The sequence below is a fragment of the Perca fluviatilis genome, chromosome 14, assembly GCF_010015445.1.
Source record: "Perca fluviatilis chromosome 14, GENO_Pfluv_1.0, whole genome shotgun sequence".
Taxonomy (NCBI): domain Eukaryota; kingdom Metazoa; phylum Chordata; class Actinopteri; order Perciformes; family Percidae; genus Perca; species Perca fluviatilis.
Window position 1 is genome coordinate 16,248,144 of NC_053125.1, and position 21,458 is coordinate 16,269,601.

General features: G+C 40.8%; 3 protein-coding genes across 10 annotated transcripts in view; 1 reads left to right on the forward strand and 2 right to left on the reverse strand.

The window, feature by feature from the left end:
• Window positions 1-245, reverse strand: part of LOC120573449 (zona pellucida sperm-binding protein 3-like) — a 3,523-nt gene extending 3,278 nt beyond the window's left edge. The window contains exon 1 of one of the 2 annotated variants that reach the window (XM_039823183.1): window positions 1-245. This exon is cut by the window's left edge and continues 212 nt beyond it. In XM_039823183.1, the coding sequence (XP_039679117.1) occupies window positions 1-157 (157 nt within the window). In that variant the 5' untranslated portion in view covers window positions 158-245. The other variant, XM_039823182.1, reaches the window with a different exon arrangement.
• Window positions 246-346: 101 nt separating this feature from the next.
• On the reverse strand, window positions 347-2,525 carry cnpy4 (canopy FGF signaling regulator 4). Its single transcript, XM_039823184.1, has 6 exons — window positions 2,321-2,525; window positions 2,002-2,128; window positions 1,814-1,910; window positions 1,430-1,552; window positions 1,171-1,288; window positions 347-921 (listed from the first exon to the last, which is right to left on the reverse strand). Exons 1-6 carry the CDS (start codon window positions 2,403-2,405, stop codon window positions 809-811), a joined length of 663 nt encoding a protein of 220 aa, XP_039679118.1. The 5' UTR covers window positions 2,406-2,525; the 3' UTR covers window positions 347-808.
• Window positions 2,069-19,749, forward strand: LOC120573448 (calpain-5-like). 7 transcript variants are annotated; one of them, XM_039823178.1, is made up of 15 exons: window positions 2,579-2,786; window positions 7,881-8,097; window positions 8,510-8,827; window positions 11,285-11,468; window positions 13,639-13,770; window positions 13,877-14,088; window positions 14,452-14,644; window positions 14,739-14,932; window positions 15,732-15,809; window positions 16,004-16,430; window positions 16,499-16,621; window positions 16,713-16,909; window positions 17,410-17,528; window positions 17,665-17,801; window positions 18,777-19,749. In XM_039823178.1, the coding sequence occupies exons 4-15, from the start codon at window positions 11,304-11,306 to the stop codon at window positions 18,951-18,953; spliced, it is 2,154 nt and encodes a 717-aa protein (XP_039679112.1). In that variant the 5' UTR covers window positions 2,579-2,786; window positions 7,881-8,097; window positions 8,510-8,827; window positions 11,285-11,303; the 3' UTR covers window positions 18,954-19,749. The 7 variants fall into 7 exon arrangements, with proteins under 7 accessions (XP_039679109.1, XP_039679112.1, XP_039679111.1 ...); XM_039823177.1 differs by having other exon boundaries at window positions 8,533-8,827; XM_039823175.1 differs by lacking the exons at window positions 2,579-2,786; window positions 8,510-8,827 and adding an exon at window positions 2,069-2,153.
• The last annotated feature ends 1,709 nt before the right edge of the window (window positions 19,750-21,458 follow it).

Genomic DNA, 21,458 nt, shown 5'->3' on the forward strand with positions numbered 1-21,458 from the left:
GATCTCCGACACGATCGCCAAAGTGAGGTTTGTTCATCTGAGTGGCCATCTCAGAGAAAGACAGAAAGAGAGGTTTGGTTTGGAAAGTGTGGCACCAAGTTGTCACTAGTTTAGACAGAATATATAGCGAAGCTGTAACGTACACGGAAAGAGACATTGTAGTGTTGCACTGAAAACTGCTCCTCTGTTTCGGATAGCTGGCAACATGAGCAAAGAGGAACACACCTGAAACTCATCATCCTTGATTAGTGAGCTGCAGACATGTTGACTGAGAAATGTGCTTCACTGTTATTTTTAGGACATTTTTCTTTAACACAATACAGGAAAAAAACTAAATATCCAAAAGTGTTATAAAAAGCATTTTATTTACAATGAAAAACTGTACATATTGCATTTGAAGGCTGCAATTTGGGCTAAAAAATACTGACATGTACCATATAATGCTGGCATAACGAGAGAGAGTAACAGTGTGTACACATAATTTAACACTGAAAATGTCTCAAATATTAATAGGAAAGGCTTTAAACCTTAATTCCAATAGATGTTTGTTGCGTGTTACAGTACTAAAAATGCTGACACATTCTTAAAAAAATAATAACAGTAATGTAGTGTTAAAGTCATAACTCCCAACGGATTCTCTAGAACCAGGATTTGGCACCAGATAAAAAATGTTGGTTGACCGTGTGTCACATCCAGCCAAAAGCTAAAATGATTTCAGAATGCATAGATCCTCTGCTGTTTGCAGCCAAAAGCTAATATTGAGGTTATTGTGTTGTCTTCTGCATTTCCCTTTTTGACAATGTTTTCCTCATAGCTCGCCAGCGTCATGTCTTGTTCCCTCCTCTTCTGTGCTGTCACCTTCTGCCTCCTTGGCCCCTCCCTTGGTCCCCATGTCTCCTTTTAACGCCTCCTTTATACATTCTGAGGGAGGGAGAGAAAAACAAGACTAGGTTGAAGCCTATGGTGCATCTCACTTATCATATTTGATAGCTCCTCGCTCCTCAGTTGAACCGGAAGTTGTTCTGGCCCTCCTGCGTGAAGGCCGTCTCAAAGCTCACTCGCTCACTCACTCACTTGTGCGCCCAAGCTAAAGTGAAAACATTTAAAGTAGAACTGGAGAGCAGAACCGGAGTGTAACTCTGTTGTGCTACTCCCCTTTGGGTCATCTACCTTGCTCCGATGTCTTGAGGACGTGGTTCTCACAGAGGAAGTTCTCCAGCCTCTTGTCCTGATGATGGAAGTACCAGTCCTCCACAACCTCCTCATACTGCTCCAGCATTGTCTCACACTAAACACAAACACACACACACACACACACACACACACACACACACACACACACACAGGTACATATTACTATATACATTATGTATTTTTAACAAGGGGTGTTTTGTTTCAACTTTTACAGCAAGCAGACTCATAGTCCTACCTGTTTTTTCATGTGTGACACCTCTACAGAGGGTTCGTCCCACAGCTCATACGGCAGACCCAAATCCACTTTAACTCCTTTGTGGACCAGGTTCTTTAGGGTCGTCATGGTCTGACTGGCACCCTGCAGTACACACAAAGCAGCATATATGTCAGTGTGATACACAAATTATTATAAATGTTTGCAAATGAAGAACAGGAATCATAAGCAAGGCTTTGGGGTATATTAGTATTTTAATGTGGAGCATACAACATGTACTGTGTGGGGAAACATGTCACCTTTCAGCATTAAGTGCTCGGTTTTACTCCAAGATGGACCTTTAAACATATGCTAAAAACAAAGCCATTATAAACCTAGGTAATTCAAGTGAGACCTAAACGTCACCTTGGCGTATCGGAGGCTGCCAGGCCTCTCTGCATGAACATTATACTGCAGGATGCGTTCACATATGTTGTCCACCGCTTCAGTCAGCCGAGTTTCCCTGTAATCAGAACACAGGTTTAAATACTGGCCGCACACGCACACAGCAGTTACATATAATTTCTCGACTCCAGTGTCCAGAGTCCACTTACGAGGTGTTGTATTTAATCTTTCTTTTTCTCTTGCCTGTGTCCAGCACTTCTCCGACCTCCAGGACTTCTTTGGAGCGACCTGTTTTCTCCAGAGCATCCTGCAGCTCTACTGACAAAAACTTACACACTGACAGACAGGAGAAACACAGAAGGTACAACTTAATTCAAACTATTTTTATATTTATGTACATGTCAAAGAGTTTAGGTAGACACTCGAGGACACAACTGACGCGATTAGACCAATACCATAACGCTGTTATTAACGTCAAGTCGAATAAATAGCATCATAATAACTAGTTAGCTAACTTCTTCGTCCTACCTTCGCATTTATTCGGCAGTCTCTCGTCTTCTTCTGCTGTTACAGAGCAGAAGAAACAAAAGAGAACCAGTATGATAAGTTTCATTGCAACAGTTTGTTTGTCTTTCAGGCTAAACAAAAATATCTCAGCAGCCACATAAGCATTTTACGTTGTATGACGGCAACTTTAAACTACGCATGCGTAGTGTGTCCCAACAGACATGACTAGTAGATGCATGGTGGATGGATTTCAGGGAAGATTGTCAATAGAAGAAAACGCCATTTGCACTTTATAAGAAAAGTCCCCGAAAGGCGTGTGCCGTGCGCGTGTGTTTGGTGTGTGTATGTAGGCTATGTGTGTGTCTGTCCACAGCTAAGCTTGCATAGCCTACTACTGGACTAGTAAATATTGGATTTGTTTTTATGCATATGCCTATAATACGCCTATGCATAAAGCATATGTGCATAAAGGATGTTCATGGTTGCGGTAAGTAAGGCTATACTTCCCAATTTCTGACAAACTTTGAATGACTCCTCAACATGAATATTGATGAAGCAATATTACACGAGAGGCTGTAAAAAAATGCGGGCATGAAGCAGCTTTCTGTGCTATGTTAATGTTTTCAAAAAAAGAGGATATCATAGATGAGGTTGTCAGTGGTTAACTTTCATCAGTGGTTCATAGGCTCAATCACCCTGGTGTTACGTTATTAGTAAATGATTTAAAAGATGTTTATTAAAATGAAAATATTTGAGATTACTTTTTAGGATCTGAGTAGGCTACAGTAGGCCTACGTGAATGGAAGATTCAGTTTGTTGAACTGAATCCCCCCCGTGACGTATTATTATTACTGTTTCTAATCCATAAATTGAAGGAGCTGACAGATCTTTCACTGAGATTATTTTAATATGATTTCATATTCAATAATGCTTCATTTATTGATTGATGACACTGCTTTTATGGCCAACATGAAATAAGGCAGGCTACATTAGTAGTATAGCTATATTTAGAATTAATTTAATGTCTCTGGCACCTCATCAAATAAATTAGCAGGTCCATTTAATGGCTTCTTATGGCGTAGCACACAGTAACCACGGCTGAGAACCACTCGGAAGCGTTTCCCAACAAGAGGAGAAAACCGGACATGGGACAAACTTCTCAAAGTTATTATTTTTGAAACTGTGACATCAGACACAAGGAGCCAAAAGCAGTTGTCTTATTTTAGTCGACTTTTGCGGCTGAAATAAACAACAACAACCCCTGGAATAGTTTATTAGCTGCAGCGAGCTGGTTTAAAAACTCCGCACTAGTGTTGAGAAAGCAATGCAGCTTAGCAACCGTTGCCTAGCAACCGTTGCCAAAGCAGAAGTCATTGGTTGGGTGGATGGGGCTCTGATCTCTGATGTCAGATTCTAAAAAGCTTCTGATAAAGAGTGATATGATGTCAGATTCTAATAAAGCTTTTTGATCCTTTGTGACATGTCTTTATATATAGCGGAACCATAGAAATTAAATTTCATTCTGTTTCTATCCGTAGAGCTGAAAGTCATTATACTCTGGTACAATACAAGTATAAAGAAATCGATAGGCTATTAAATACGTCTTCTGAAACCACAGCAAAACGAAGAAAAAGTCCTCGGAGCGCAAAATAGGAAAGATTTTACAGAGAAAGTCACTGAACTCAAACCAACACGGTTGACAATTATGTCTACATCAGAAATGTCCCAGACAGAAGAGATGCTGGAGATTACTGAAGAAACTTTGCTCCGACTGGTCAAACCCTTTTTTAAAAGGATGACAGTGGGACAGTTGGAATTGTTACAAACATGCGCACCTGACGATGCCACTAAAATTAGGATGGTTGACCTGCTTTTGGAAATAATTTCCACCTTGTCAGAAGTCTGGTTGATGGCTCTTGGGACCAAAAATGAAGTGGTGTCTGAGGATCAGATTATGTCCGGTCTGGGCAACAAACTTTCTAAGTGTTTTGCCGCTGCTTTCAACGCTGAGGACCAAGTGGAGTGTCCCAGCTTAGACTCTTTGATAAGCTTGCTCGTTATAGAGGTTACAGAAAATGTCAACTCTTCCCTCTCAACTACTGTGCGCACAGCGGATCTTGCAATAACTCAGCGCATCACTCCCCCACGCAGAATTAAAGATATGGTTGACCATACCTGCGAAATGTTAAAAGTTTTAACTTCTAAGATGAAAATGATGTGCCCAACTCAAAAACAAAGACAGAAATCGAGGCAGACCCCCTCCCAGGATGATCTATCGATAGAAGATCTGGAGCAGGCAGAGACTGGTAATCAGGAAGAACTAAGGATAGAAGATATGGAGCCAGCAGACACTGATGATGAGGAAGAACTAGAGAAAGATTATATGGAGCCAGCAGACACTGATGATGAGGAAGAACTAGATATGGAGCCGGATGACACTGTGGAGCCAAAACCCACGGAGAAGGTCACATTAGAGGACACTGCGATTCCAACAATGAAAGCTGTCGGTCGTGTCAGACAAATGGTAAAAGCTTTCACAGATAAAATGAAAATTCTGTGCCCAATTAAAAAACGAAGGCAGACAACAAGGCAGACCCCCTCCCAGGAGCTCGCACATGCTGATGATCTAGAGCCAGACGATATGGAGCCAGAAACCCAGGGATGGGTCTCGTCAGAAGACACTGTGTTTGCGATTCCAACAATGGAAGCTGTCGAAAAAATTATTACAAAGGAGGTGACTCAGATGATCGAACCTCTTTGGGATGAAGTGCCCGAATCTAAGTCAGAGCTGCTGAAACGTGAATGTTCAGAGGAGATTGATGTTGTTGCAGCAGACATTGCTAAGACAATTGCTGAAATGGACAGGACAGATGATGAAAGTCGAATATCCAAACAGAAGCGCAAACTGTCATTCAAAGAAATAGGGAGCCGGATCAAGATCTTTTTTACCACTTGCTTGGCCAAAGCTTGGTTCCATTGTATGTTGGAGAATCTGAGGATGAAATTCCACAAGGACTCCAACAATGCAAGCAGGCATTTGGTTCCAACACAACAAGGAGTTGACTCTCTGCCTCAGGGTGATATAAACCCTCAGGTTAGCAATATCGTTGGAAAAATTACAAACATTTCCGCCGGTAAACCCCTGGAATTCGCACAGCAAGCTATTGATCTCATCTTCAGGGACATCACAGGGGGGGTCGAGATATTGCCAAAACTAATGACAAAGAATTCACTTTGCAGTAAAGCGAATGTCCCTGAGTCACTTGCTGCCATGTATGCTGAAATACAGAAGAAAGTATGGAAATACATGGGAATGATGGGGTGGTGGATGAACACTCAGGCCAGCAGCCACAGTAAAAGGGTGAAAGATGCTATAATAGATGCTGAGTCACTGGCACCAAAAAAGGTAGCAGAAAGCATTGCCATGGAGGAGCCTGTGACAACTGCTGCAGCGTCTGGCTCAGTATGTGAGGAGACATGTGCTGAGCCTGCACAGGATAGGACAGAACAGGAAATCAGGAAACAAATTTCAGTCAAGATAATACTGGACAAGCTGGTTTCGCGGATATTCAAGAAAGCGAAAGTGAACTGGGCCATTGGAAACCCAGACGACATGGTGAATCGTCTGTTTGAAAAAACATGGGCCATGGTCGAGGATGTAGGCTGTGATAGCACCCAAAGAGATTTTCAAAACCTTGACAAGGCCATTTTCCAGGACCTGTGTAAGAGGTGGGGCTGTGCAGAAACATTGCTAATCAGCTTGCATTTAGAGGAGCCAGTACTGGAAAACTGTATTGTGTCCTCTGTCAAAGATCACCTGATGACACCATCAACAAAGTTTTGCACCATCCGCAGGTTCTTTTCATCTGTGGGTGAAGCCATCTCCAATATCTGCAGCAAGAGAAATAGGGTTGGTGTTATGTAAGGGAAATGTGATATTTCTACTTTGTTAGGGTTTTCTCCGGGTGCTCCGGGGGGGGGTTCAGTAAATAATTTTACATCACATCCAGGTTTACCATCTCCTCCACTGTTGTCTGCCCTTTGTGATAGAGGGACAGAGACCAATGGGGTAGGAGGTTATCTAGATGGGGGGGCAGGACTTGAGTTCTCAGGGCCAGGGCAATCCTCAATAATAAACAATGAGGTGTTTAGTGGGGGGGGAAGGAGGGGGGGTGTTGGGGGGGGGGGGGGTTTTTTTTAAAAAAAAAAAAAAAAAAATTGATTCAATAAAACAAAAAAAAAAAAAAAAAAAAAAATCCTTTTTTTTTTTTTTTTTTTTTAAAACCCATTTCCCCCCCCCCTAAAATTTTTTTTTTTTTTTTTTTTATGAGTTTCACATTTGTATAAAGTACTAAGAAAACACTGCATACTTATGCAACAGTGCTTTTTGTGTAAAAAAACACTTGTATTGAAGTTAAGGTCAAGACATAATAATTCCAGTAATGAAGACAAATGTCTCACCAACAAATTCATGAAAATTAGGAAGTATTGTAGAAATGTTCTTGCACAAAAAAATCTGAGCAGGAATATTTCACTAAACAAATCGAAAGACTTACCTGTTATTGATGCTTACAAAGTCATAACATAGTATAACATAGTAACATAGTATAATTCCAGTGAAATGTTATTCCATCAGCTCTATCAACTTGTGAAACTAAATCAGTAATAATCGGTTGCTGGAATAAACATATTAAAAGGTAGATCAGGTTATTACAATATTTCAATTCATTCAACAATTTATAAGAAGTGTAACCCATTAGGTTTGCAGTGACTTATACATCAGTGGTTTATTATGAGGAAATAATTAACAAACTAAAAATAAACCAGAAAAGAGCACTCAGAAGAGTGAACAGGTTCTGGAGGTGAATTTCCCATTCATTCACTTCATTTATGTTTTAGAAAATGCCACAGTTTAAGCCTGGAACCAAGCCAACCAACTACAAGATCAGTCATGATTATATAACATTTTGTGTGATCCGGCTCACAGAAACATTTGAAAACAGAAAAGAAAGGTAAAGGTACAAACAAGACTGTGTTAGCAGCTCACTAGTACTAAGGTTTGCTAAACATTTCTGGCGAGCTTCACCAGTCAGAGTTGTTGCTCTTACATTTAGGATTGTGGGTAGGGTAGTTCTTCTCCATGACATTGCGAATAAATAATGTTTTTTTTAAACAAGGTTGATATCATAGGAACTTGTGGCTTCTACAGGAGCACAATTGCATAGCTCATGGTACAGTATGTCTACCTCGGATGGTTATAACTGTAATATTTTCACGTTTACAGGGAATATAATAAAAGCAGAGCTACTGAACACTAAGACAGATGTATTACATGGTTTTGATACTCATTGTGCTATTTAATTTTATATACATACATACATATATTGCTATGTCAACAGTTCAAATTATGTTGAACTGGATCATTGGCCTCCTTGTCCCTCAAAAAGGTGTTTTTAGCTGAAACAGGCTTTCTATTTTTTCAGCCCTGAGTTTCTGCTTTAGGTTGATCACATAGAGAATTAGCTTGATATTTGGCAGTGAAGTAGTTAAAATAGAAGGCGCTTGCCTCTTGGTTTCTCAGGTGTCAGGGGCAACGCACTCGACAGCAACAGATATCCCAGGACTCTGTGCAGGAGAAGATAGAGCTGAGCGGAGAGATGGGAAGAGGAGAAGAGACCGAAAAGATATGACCAAAAAAACAAGAAGAGAGGGAACCGTGGACCAGGTTAATATGAGGACAGAAAAGAAAAGCGGTGGGATACGAGGGACAAGAAGACGTGCTCAGTTACCAACCAGAAGTGAGTGACACACATATTCACACATAACTCTCCTAGAAAACACATTTGTTTATGTTCTCCAGCTGCAGAACAGTTTGCACACACAGGATAAAATATTCATCCTAAGTGTCTGAAAGTCAAAAGTAACAGCAGTAACTATAGTATTTTACCAGTGTGAAACTATAATTGTGTGTAATGGTGTCTGTTTGTTGTCTGTGTCAAGGGAGATACAGTTACACAGACACTGTCACCCTGCGCTGTATTTCACGGCCGTATGCACACACACACACACACACACACACACACACACATACGCACAACCACACTCATAAGAGATGGTGTCAAGGAACTTGCAGCGCCCATATCAAGCTGTACTTTTACCCTGCAGAATTTGCAGATTTCTTTTTGCATTTCATTCACTTACATTTTTCAGATTTTTTTCCCATCCTGTTCCAGTGAAACAAATCTCTAAGATGACACTGAGTTAGAGGCTCCTGGAGGAGATGAGTCTAACACAGAACAGAAGAAGAAAGGGTCAGTCAGCATTTAACAGCTGACTCTGGGACAAAGAATGCCAAGAGGAAAGAGATGACAAATGCTGGCTAATTGTTGCAGCAGAGCACATGTGATTGCCTCTGAAATATTTCCTAAATGACCAAAGGAGGACATGTGGTCCAGGATCCTCTGCCTGAGCTCAAGGAATAGTTTCATCGCAGGAAAGCAAGTGGATAAACTTCTAGTTTACTTTCAGGTAAACTAACTTACCTGCAGTTTATATTATAAAAAGGAGTACACAGCTCACTAATGGATCACCAGTGCCATATCACAATCTAATGCATGTCATAATGACTGATACTTAAAATGACTATAGAATAAGGTCACTTATAATCAAAATATAAACTCAAGGGCACCATTCAAACCACAGGACTGGAACGGGCTATCACTCAAAGTGATGATAGCTCTAATACACTAGACAATAATATATCTGTCTATAATAATTCAATTCAATTTCAATTCAATTTATTTATATATATCAAATCATAACAACAGTTATCTCAAGACACTTTACAGATAGAGTAGACCACACTATAAATTCCAAAGCCCCAACAATTACAGTAATTCCCTCAAGAGCAAGCATTAGCAGTGGCTGTTGCGACAGTGGCGAGGAAAAACTCCCTTTTAGGAAGAAACCTCGGCAGACCCAGACTCTTGGTAGGCGGTGTCTGACGGGGCCGGTTGGGGGTGTGATGAACAGTTGCAAAAAAAAAAACAATTAAAAAAAAGTTGTAGTTCATGTCATAGCAGGGCACATCGTGGCATACTGAGTAGTGCAGTCTCCTATACCGGATTCTGATTACTCTGTGTGTATGAACATTGCAGCAGGGCGTTGCAGGATGTATTGTATTCTGATGCTGTCCAAGGATGTTTAGATCAGTAATGTGGGAGTAAACTTGTATAGCTGCCTATAAGGATGTTCTTTGCTTTTACAGTTCAGTTCAGTCTTCATTGTCCTGTATGGGAAATTTGCCATTCTGCATAGCAACAACAGACACATCAAAACGTCACACAGCAAATTAAATAAAACACATACATTATTAAAAATGAATACAGAGCAGCAGTAACAATAAACAAAAGAAATGCAAATTAAGTGATTTTTATTGAACTTACTGAAAAGAAAAGTTTTAGTCTATTGTACCTGGCCATGCATGGCAAGTCTAAAGCAGAATATACTGTACAAGAGTATTGGCATGCAACATCATGAATGTTTGCTGAAATTGAACCAAACTAAACCAAATACAAAAACATCCAATAAAATACGTCTGGACAATTGCAGCTAGATGTGTTCAAAATACTCAAAAAATAGCAAATTTAAATGACATAATTGATATTTGACTTAACTGTGACTTTCGTTCAGTATTTATGGTCTATTAATAATATTAATTATTGAGCCAAAGGAATCCATGATGTATATCTACACTTGGTTGCTGCATTCATTAAAACATGATGAGCCATTCATTTGTTATGCGTTCATTAATCATGGATCGTGAAGGAGCGTTACCTTCATATGTTTTTCTTGTGTTTATGTGTCTCTGCATAAATCTAATACGAGAAAAACAAAACCTCACTGATAATTGATGACATTGAACCGTAAGGTATCTGCAAACAGCATCTGCAAGTTCTCATCTCAGTTTTACCTCTTTGAGTTGAAACACACACACACACACACACACACACAAACACCTGGCATACTCTTGCTGACGCACACACGCGCTGCTGACTCAGGGACACAAGCAGTTCATATCACTGATGACTAAAACGGTACCATTACCTTACTGCTGTCCTCACTCTATCCCCCAACACACACACACACACACACACACACACACACACACACACACACACACACACACACACACACACACACACTCAATGACCCCACAGGACCCCCAGCTACCTACCTCTGCCAGGAGCTATGCAACTATTTAGATGTCCACAATGGTGTTTAACAAATGTAGGCTAATTTAATATAAAATTGTGTATTTGTGTGCAGGATGTCACATCATAGATGTATTACTTCTGTGTTTAATATTAATCAATGTAGCCTATATATTTACCTTTATGGTACTGATTATTATTAGTCGGCCTTAAAACATATTACACACTAGCATATTGTAAGCACACTTGCTGTATGTCTTGTGATTGACTATGTAAACAAAGATATTCAGTGTTTAAATTTTGACCCAGGGCACTTGAATTATGTATACATAGAAAGATAGATAGAAGATACTTTATTCATCCCATGGGGAAATTTGAGTGTCCAGCAGCTCACACATAAACACACATTCCTATACACCACACAGTTCCCCATAATTAATAAATAAATAAATACAATGCAAATGCATACACAAGAGAGTTAAAAACAGAATAAGAGCAGCATAATTACATTCTCACAGGTTATCTATTTAAACAAAGGAAGTTTTGCCATAGTACAAGAGTTGCCCTTGTGTCTAACTGCACAACTGTCTTTGACTTTGGGACATTGATGTTTTTGATATAAATGTATAGTTAAGGCTTTGACCATTAGGGAAGTTGTATAATTACAGTTCTCTAAATATGCTAACAGTGTAACCTTACACTGCTTCATGGCCATTTCCATATGAACTATTCATCTGTTCCATTTCTCTTCTTCTTTCCACCTTTCCTAAAGCCTCTCCTCTCTAGCCACAATGCCTGAGCGAGTAAACAATTTCCAGGGTCAAAGCTTTCACAAGCTGAGGCGGGCCTGCTTGCGCCGAGGTGCACTCTTTAAGGATTCGCTGTTCCCTGCCACCGCCCAGTCCCTCTTCTACAAGAGGAAGCCCCCGCCGGGACTGACCTGGAAGAGGCCAGGGGTGAGTGTGAGGTGCAGGGAGAAGCAATCAAGCTGTCATTTTCCGGAAAGTTTATCAAATGCAGATGTGTGAAAACAATCATAAATTGTTTTTACACATCGCCACATTTTCCTCAATCAAACCAGTTCAGACAACAACAAAGAGTTATTTTACAAATGTATCTCCTCTCCTCCCACATCTAAATCGAGTGGCTGGGTCAGCATGTTACATTTCTATCAGATTAGGGTTAATTAAAGCACTTTCTATTATAGGAGAGGCGTCAGGCAGTGAAACTCCATCCCTCAGGGAGCGAGTGATGCGTGCTGCCGATGGACTGCTTTATTGGTGTATGTTTATACAGTTGAGTTTAGAAAAAGCAGCAGCCAATTTAAATAGCCCAGGTGTTTTTAGAAGGGTGTAGCTGTGTATAAGTATAGGGGTTTATTGTGCAAGCCAGCCGGCCTTTAATGGTGGCAATGACATGGGCGGGTAATGTCAAGGTTAAATTATTTATTGTCTAGTGTCAATGGCCAAAAAATATATTTATTAGTGCAATTTCTTGTTATGAGATAGATCATTTCATTATACAGCCAAGAATAAAAGTTTAATTTAAGTACAAATGCATTTCCCAAAAACTAAATAAATCTTAGTTTCTGCATTGTTCACCAAGTTAAAGACGACTTTTTAAGACCTTTTTAATGCATTTTAAAAATAAAATTGAATACCTTTCTACGGTCAAAGCCTACAATTAGCAATTAAGTACATGAAATTATTGACATTCAAATCATATTTTTGTATTCCCGGCTGTTCCTAGTAAATTAATCAATTAACTTGAAGTGGACCCAGATAAGTGGCAGAAAATTGATGGATGGATTAACCAGTTATAAAAGAAAAGTTATAAATAATGTTACTTTCTTTGCAGGTAGGAAAAATGTGCATTTATACTCAAGACATTTATAAATGAATTGATTATAAATTAATTTTAAATACTTTCGAAGACCTTTTTTGAGAAATGCAATGCTATTTAAGACTTTTCAAGACCTGCAGATGCCCTTAATTCACAAATTAATTGCACTGCACTTAATACAATCTGTCCTATTTTAACTGCAAATTCAGATGTAATGTATGTGGGCCAATCCTTCAGTGCTCTTAATGTGAAACCTTGCTGGCCATTAATTTGCTGATTCAGAGCAGAAGAGAAAGAGTTAATGGTATTGTGTTCCTAATGCTCCACTCAGGTATTTTAAGCGTGGATCAACAGGGAGTCGGATGATAGGGTGACATCTGTCGCCTCCCTCTGCTGACTGACACACACACACACACACACACACACACACACACACACACACACACACACACACACACACACACACACACACAGAAACTCATCGACTCACTCTATAACTTCCCATTTACTTGTCTGGAGTTCCATTTAAAGAGGTTATGACCACTGAGTGTGTATTTGTCTGCATGTGTGTCCAGCAGCACCTCTACTGTTACCTGACCCAGTCCAAACTGAGATCAACAGATCCACACAGACAGGATCTGTCTCCTCAGCAGTGCTCTGACACTCACAGGCCTGTGACGCTACTAACTGCTGCAATCATTAACCAGAGTTTGTTTAAAGCTGCTATATAATCAATTCTTTTATATTAACGATGGATCAAATGAATGTGTGTAATGTGAAAGGGGTTTCCTCGTAGTGACAAATCCACAGAGAATGATGTCTGTATGACTCTGCAGTTTCCCCTCTCATCTACGGAGCACTTTAACATCTTTTAGCTCTTTGTTTTGTTTTTCCGACCATTAACTTTACCCCATTTTAGTTAACTCTCACTGCTCTCATTAGCGTTGTTTTAAGCAGCGACAGGCATCCATTTCAAAAGGATTTAAAAACCCACTGGCAAGCACCAAACAACAGAAAAACAAAGTAAGCAACTAGCTAGCGAACATTCTGTAAAATATAGCAGCTAAAGAGTCCGATATATCCCTCAGACATTGGTGGAGAGCAAAATAGAGCTAAAAGGAGAGTGGATATTGGACTTACATTCGTCAAGTGTAAATGTTGCTCCTTGTCAGTTGGATGTGTAAATAAGCAAATGTCGTTGCCCCAAAGTGGCCAAAGAATGAACTAATACAGGTTTCATTTGTCTTTTTAAAGTAACTTCACGTTTCTTTTTTCGAATCACAGGAGATATGTAAGGACCCCCGTCTGTTTGTTGACGGCATCAGCACTCGTGACTTGCACCAAGGCAGTCTGGGTAACTGCTGGATGGTGGCTGCCATTTCCTGCTTAGCATCTGAGCCATCTCTGTGGAAGAAGGTTGTATATTTGTGTTCCTCTGTCGTCCTTTCTTTCTTCTTCCTGCTTTCCCTCCTCTTTTCCTTCCTTCACAGCTTATTTTATCTCCCTTCTCCGCCCCTACCAGGTGATCCCAGACCATGTGGACCAGGAGTGGAATCCAAAGCATCCTGACCTGTACGCAGGCATCTTTCATTTCCGGTTCTGGAGACTCGGTCGTTGGATGGATGTTGTTGTGGACGACCGTCTACCGGTCAGCAGGGACGGAGTGCTGCTCTTCTGCCGCTCGGCCACACCACGAGAGTTTTGGAGCGCCCTGTTGGAGAAGGCCTATGCCAAGTAAGGGCTCCAGGACCCTGTGGATTTCTCCCCTCCTCAGTCACCTACTAAAGTCCTACTAGCCCTAAAAGCCATAGCAACCACATGGAAGTTTACCCGTACCCACCATAGCAACACCAAAGCACACCCTGTCTATCTAGTCAACACCTAGCATCCCTAACATCTGAGAAACTGCGAGTAACAAAATCTTCATAACCACATTATGCAACCACTTTCAAAATAGATGCGCACTTATGGAACATACACCGATTTGATTTTAACAATGTTCTAGTAAAAACAAACACCTGGGGAGAAGGACATTGAAAAGGGAGAAGAGGGGCACAACCATTAATCATTCAGTGAATCTATCTGGTTACTCTCCAGGCTAAACGGCTGCTACGAGGCCCTGGAGGGAGGAAACACTACAGAGGCACTGATCGACTTCACTGGCGGAGTTTCGGAGCCACTAAGCCTGGATCGTGAGGCCCTAAGCCAGCACGGCGACCAGAGGAGGGTGTTCTTCCAGACATTAGCTTATGCTCATGAACGCAAAGCCCTCATCACCTGCTCCATACGGGTAGGGCCTCTGAGTATCTCCAAACAAAAGAGATGCATGATATGAGAAGATATAATATATATAAGACAGATAAGTATATTTTTATGTATCTCAGCCAGCAGAGGGGGAGACAGTGGAGTCTGTGTTGGACTGTGGCCTGGTGCGAGGACATGCCTACGGGATCACAGCAGTGAGGAAGGTGAGGCTGGGGGAGAAGCTGCCGAAGACGGGATGGATGTCCCGACTCTTGATGGTGCGCATGAGGAACCCATGGGGGACCACAGACTGGACGGGTGCCTGGAGTCAGGGGTGAGGTAGTCTATATCCACGACGTTCCACTTCCGGGATTGCTCCGGTGACCCTCGAAATTCCGCCGGATGCACCTCTTTTCGGCCGGATGTCTGTTTCATTCCGCTTTCTTTGTGTTGGAATTTATACTCCAGTGGATTTATGAGGACTATGGTTAACTGCTCCTCAGATCTCTGCAGGGTAAATCCAGACAGCTAGCTAGACTATCTGTCCAATCTGAGTTTTCTGTGATACGACTAAAACAACTTTTGAACGCACACATTCTACCAAAACAAGTTCCTTCCCGAGGCTGTTTTGCATGACGATTGTAATCGGTTTAAAGAAATGCCAATAAACCAGAGCAGGTTTTTCTCCCATCCCGGAATGCTGTGTGGACTAGCCAGACCCTCCTTCGCAGCGCTGTGGAGGAAGGTCTGGCAATGCGAGACTAGGAGTGAGGGTACTTTGAACTCTGTAATGGCTTCATCTGCCACATGTTTGACTGCTGAGTACATCAGACATTTTTACTGGAGCTGTGGGACTAACATTTAATAGTGTCAGTCTGTTTTACAACATTTTATAATTACAATTTCTGAGATTTTACAACAGTGTTGGAATTGTTTTACAAGAGGACATCTGCCATTTACATTACGAAAGTCTGAGAAACTCTGAAAGTGGCCAAAATGGAACTATAAAGGTTTCCAGAAGTTGAAACGCTACTTGTACTTTTCACATGTCATTTCCAGTGTGTTGGACCTTGCAGCTCTGCATTAATTTTCCTGCTGCCTTTGACATTATTGTCCTTACACGCCCCCTGCAGGTCGCAGCAGTGGCAACAGATGAGTCGTGCAGAGAGGGAGAAGATGGGCCTCATTGTTCGAGACGTCGGGGAGTTCTGGTAGATTTTCATTCCTAATTATTTGCTTGGATCCCAATTACATTACCTTAGCTGCTAGTTTTCCCAATGTGCACATAAATAAAACTGTAAAATAAATTGAAAAAGTGGGCATGTGGCATAATTTATGTTCATATATCTTGTTGATGCTTGATTCACATTCATTCTCATGCTAGTTTTTCTCTCCTATTTCTCAGGATGGATTTCAAGGATTTCTGTCACTACTTCACTGACGTGGTGGTGTGCTGGCTGGTAGAGAGGGCTCTGCTGTGGCCGAGCTCTCACTGGAGAGAAGTGCGGCGCTATGGGGAGTGGGCTTTAGCTCCCACTTCCCCGGGAACACCTCCATCCACCGTCCTTCACAGCAGCCACGCGCTGAGCTTGCGAAAGAACAGCGCCAAACCTGAAGGGACCAAGCAGCGAGGGAACCGGAAGGAGGCCAGACTTGGGGAGAGTCAGCAGAAGGAAGGGAAAGGAGGAAGGTGTGAGCGAGATAAGACCGTAAAAAAAGAGACAAAGGAAGATGATAGCGGAGAGGTGGGAGGATGGGAGGCCCAGATGGATAAGAGGAGTCGATGTGGAGGATGCATCAACCACAGAGATACTTTCCTGCACAATCCACAGGTAAAACCGAACTGGAAACTCTAAGTGTTTTGATGAATGCATGCGTTTCTAAACATTTTTCTTTCTAGTTCATGTTTGAGGTGAGAGGCAAAGAGGAGGAGGTGCTGATCTGTCTGCAGCAGGAGGACAGGAGGGCACAGAGGAAAGATGGAGGAGGAGAAAACCTGCCTATAGGGTTTGAGGTGCTTAAGGTGAGCAGTTCACAGACCAAAATGTGAACAAACACCTTTTCAATACCTACGAAAAAAATAAAAAATTCCCCGCTGCCTTGTCGTGGCCCAGGTGGAGGTGAACCGCTGCAGCCGGGTGCAGTGTGTGGTGGAGCAGGCGGCCAGCTCGGTCTACATGGACTCCCGCAGTGTGACCCTGAGGGGGACTCTGACTCCGGGGCGCTACGTCATACTGCCCACCACCTTCCTGCCAGGCGCCACAGGACGCTTCCTCCTACGCCTCTTCTCCCATTCCCACATGCAACTCAGGTGTGTCACAGGAGTTTGGTGCATGTTTGATTAAAAAAATATGCTCTTCAAATTATTTTCATAAAACATATTATGTCAACAAAACATTACATTCTTGTTTTCGTTTGTTTTCATTTATTTCAAACACAACTGCTTTCCCACTGTGTGTCGCGGACACTGTGTTTAAAATAGAAATAGTACAGTACACGTATTTAAATATGTATAAGGGTGCATAATGTAGATTTTACACCTTTTTACATAAGATGATATTCATAATTCTAGCATTCTTACAACATTTTTCACTGTGGAAATGCTAGGACAGAAACAAAAGAAAAATCAAAACAAGAATCCCCACACAAAGAAACTCCCAAAAAAGAATGAAAATATTGTGGACAATTTCTTTCACTTTTACAGGAACAGTATGTTTCTTGCCCTCAGATTTAACTAAATCTGTTTCTCTTCAACCCTCATGCCAATCTTTGATTGTTGATTTATTTTGTTTCTTTTTTGTGTGTGTGTAGGGAATTGAGGGAGGATTATCCATCTCCCTGTGTCTTCCAGTGTTTCCTACCTCAACCCACTGTGGTGACCACAGTCTACCTCCACAGGGCATCAGGACTCAGCCATCCCAAACAGACAGGTGGCTTATAGCATAACATTACAGCTCCTCCACTCCTACAGATAGAAGAGGGCCATACACCATGTTTGTGGTTTCAGGCCTACTTCTTCTCTTGTTTCTTCTTTGCTCACTGTGTATTGTGTGTGATGATCCACAGCTCCAGATGTTTATGCCATAGTGCGTTGTGAGAACAACATCATAAGGACACAGGTTTTCAAAGTGGAGGGAAATCCTGAGTTCAACCTCAGAGCCATCTTCTACAGGAGATACCCCAGCACACACATCTCTATTGAGGTTTGACACACTATTTCCTCTCTCTCTCTCTCTCTCTCTCTCTCTCTCTCTCTCTCTCTCTCTCTCTCACTCACTCACTCACTCACTCACACACACACACACACACACACACACACACACACACACACACACACACACACACACACACACACAATTACATTTTAACCATTTATTTATGTCCACATGAAGAAAAATGGTACAGGGACACACATATTACAGATGCAATACAATACAATACATACACAAACTCATGGACCAGTGGCATGCAGCAATATCACTTAATAAGCACAATACTCAGTTCTTAAGGATATAAGTAGCAACGTCTCCGCCATATGTGGCGGCTGCCAATAACAGCAGATATGCTACAGTACTTTGCAAGCTGTTTAGCCCTCTTTTGGGCCATCCTAAGTTGTTGCAGCCCTCTTACTACTAACCTGTGTGTGTGTCCTAGGCTACTAAATATGAAAACGAGTCTGCACCTATAGCCTAGCTCTGAGATGGTGTTTAGGAGTGGTTGGTATTTAACTACATTGGTGTAGAAAGCCTCCTCCATGCTGGAATCAAAGGTGCAACCGACCTCCAAAATGTACACCTCACTGGACTCCTCATTGATAATAACATCTGGTGTATTGGCAATCAGATGTAAGAAAGTACTAGGGTTACTATTGCAGTGCTGAAACATGGATGGTTTTACCTGAGAATGTTTGTACATTCTTACTGAGGGTGGAAAATGGTTTGATATGTCTTTCACTATGAGGTCTACTATTCTGTCATAACCTGCTATGTACATTCCTTTATAGGCATGGCAGCCATTTAGGATGTGTGACATATCATATCTGCACATATTACATTAACGATGGCAATTACAACGGGCGTGGTTGTTTAGACACACACACACACACAATATGCACATACACACACAATATGCACACACACAATATGCACACACAATCATCCCTGTCTTGTTGTGTGCAGTTATGGAGCAGAGGTTGGCTGTGGGATTCCATCCTGGGCGGGGCTCAACTCCAGACAGCAGAGTCTGAAAAGAGTCGGAGCCATGTAATCGATCTACGAGGCGGCCAATCCCGTTCAGGATATGGAGGGTGCGTCTACGTTGAGACGTCCTCCAGCGTCTGCCTCACAGACTTGTGACAGCATTGTCTGGTTGCCCCGTTAACCACATCAAGACATGGCAACCGTCATCCTCTCGGGTGGAGGTTGATGGACAAACATAAGTTTTTTATGAACTATTGAAAAAACTTCACAAATAAAGACTGACTTAACTAGCTATGGTGCTGGTATGTATTGACAAATTTAGCATTTATAGTGGAACTGTGTATTTCACTATTTACTGTGTATGCTCTGCAGTGATCTGCTGGTCAGATGTGCAGGTGCATCCTTCATGACTTCAGCAGTCTTTAAAAAAATATGTTGAACTGCTGCCAAAATAAGTGTTTTTGTGTTATTATATTTAATATATTGTCAGTACTGTTGTCATGTGTGAGTTTTGCTGTTGTTGCTGTCATATTTTTATTTTATTTTACAATTATTTATATTGTTAATATACTTTAATGTAAATGTACAAAATCACATTTGCAAAACATTTTCTTATTATTAAAGGTCCCATATTATGCTCATTTTCAGGTTCATGGATTTTGGGTTTGTACTAAAACATGTTTACATGCTTTAATGTTCAAAAAACTGTCTGACTGTCATTCAATTTTGCTGACTTCAGATGGTCTCATGTCTTTACATGATTAGACGAGACTAAAACCAGTAGTCAGACAATGTGCACTATTGAAGTGCACTCTAGTAAGAGTGAAGGATTAAACATAGATGAAAATGCAAGTTTTAGGTTTGAACTTGAGATATTGTGTTAGTCTGACCTTAAAATAGCTTGTACAAAGAGAATACGACAATAAAATAGCATGAATGTTTACAAAATGTTTTTCATTGTTCTACCTTTTTGAATTATGGAGATTATTGAGACTGCAACATTACTGCGGCTGACAGCACTATGGAAAATAATACCTACTGTGCAGCCGCTACTGTATGTGGCCACACCTCTGTTCCAATGCAAACTAAGTTAAGATAAAAGGCAAAGTCTTGGTCAACCGTTATCTCTTCTCATTTGACAGTATTTGTTTATCCTGAACCTGTTACTATACTTGAGTGCTGCTTTTGAAAGTGAAGGTGTGTTTGAATGTGTATTTCTTTTAAGTGTTCATATTTCAGCACAATTTGGTACTTAAATTTTATCCATCTATTTTCTCTTCATTTTATCTTTACACTTTAATAACCTTTACAGCTTAGATTTTAATTTACTCTTTGGCCAACCCTCTCTGATTGTTTTTTGGCAATTCTTAATTCCTTTTAACTTCTCTCTGTAATCTTAAAGAAGTCCAACAGGGACCCAGTCCGAAATGCACCCTGACAACCCTGTGCCTGTATACATTTTAATTGTGGGGGTCAAGCAGGTGTACAGACTCAAAACTTCCTTTACATTAATTCTACAAACATGTACGTGGTCATATTAATTTGCTTTGCAAAGTACAGTACCGTACAACCATTTTAGATTATTTCATTTGAAACCTGATTGAAATGTAATGAGTAAGTTTATATGCATTCACTAGAACTTAAAATATATTGGTCTCATTTGTTGGTTTAATATTGTTTAAAAAATCCCTCTCAGATTGCTTCATTTATCAAGCTTTTAGATGACCCAAAAGGGGAAAATGTGCAGTTTTTCACAAGAAAGTAAAAGTAAAAAAATAAATACAAAGAGTTTGGTTTCACAGACATGTATTGTTTTTTCTCCTTTAATTATTTAAGATCCTTTTTTTAAACATAAAAACATCCGCCAAATTTTATCGCTAAAGCCTCAGACACTTTTCCCACCTTTTCCCATCACAACTCTAGTTTTGGTTGAAATAAACACATAGTTTACCGATTTACACGTGAAAATTTGCTGGCTCTATACACGCTAAAAGTATTTTTTTAAATGGAGTCTGGTGGGCTTAGCACTGGCGACCTCAGGGCTGTTTCTGGTTAAAAAGAAGGGTCTTGTTAGGTTTAAAAAAGTTCAAACCATGCTTTTGAAAACATTGTTTAATGGCCCCGCAGCTAAATCTAATAAAGTAACTACACTAATCAGCATTTGACTGCCTCACCCAAAACCTAGCTTCTAAAGAATGAATCAGGTCATGTCTGACATTTAGCATATGAAGAAGACTCATTGTCCCCACAGGAAAGGTAATTGTTTCTGCTTTTGGGGAGCCACTCCCTGCTAGGCCAGACTTCTTTAGAACAAATAAAATGTGTATCTCTGTAAACTTGAATATAATCAGCACTACCATGATAAATGACCTTTGTCTGTGACCTGTAGTAAACTTGAAATTCAGAGGTGTGTCCTTAACCTGAGAGAGAGGAATAAATGTGGGATCAGGAGAAAGATTCGGGGCTTCAATCTGTGACCCCGCAAGGGTAGCATTTTGAAGACCGCTGTTTACAGTGTATTGTTTTGTCATGTCGCATGGCTGCTAACTGTGACCCGACAAGGGGAGCGTGTTTTGCAGTCTGCTGCTGACAGTGTTTTTATGTTTCATGTTTTATGTTTGATTGTGTTTTGACTGTTGTTTTCATCGTCTTGTTCATTAA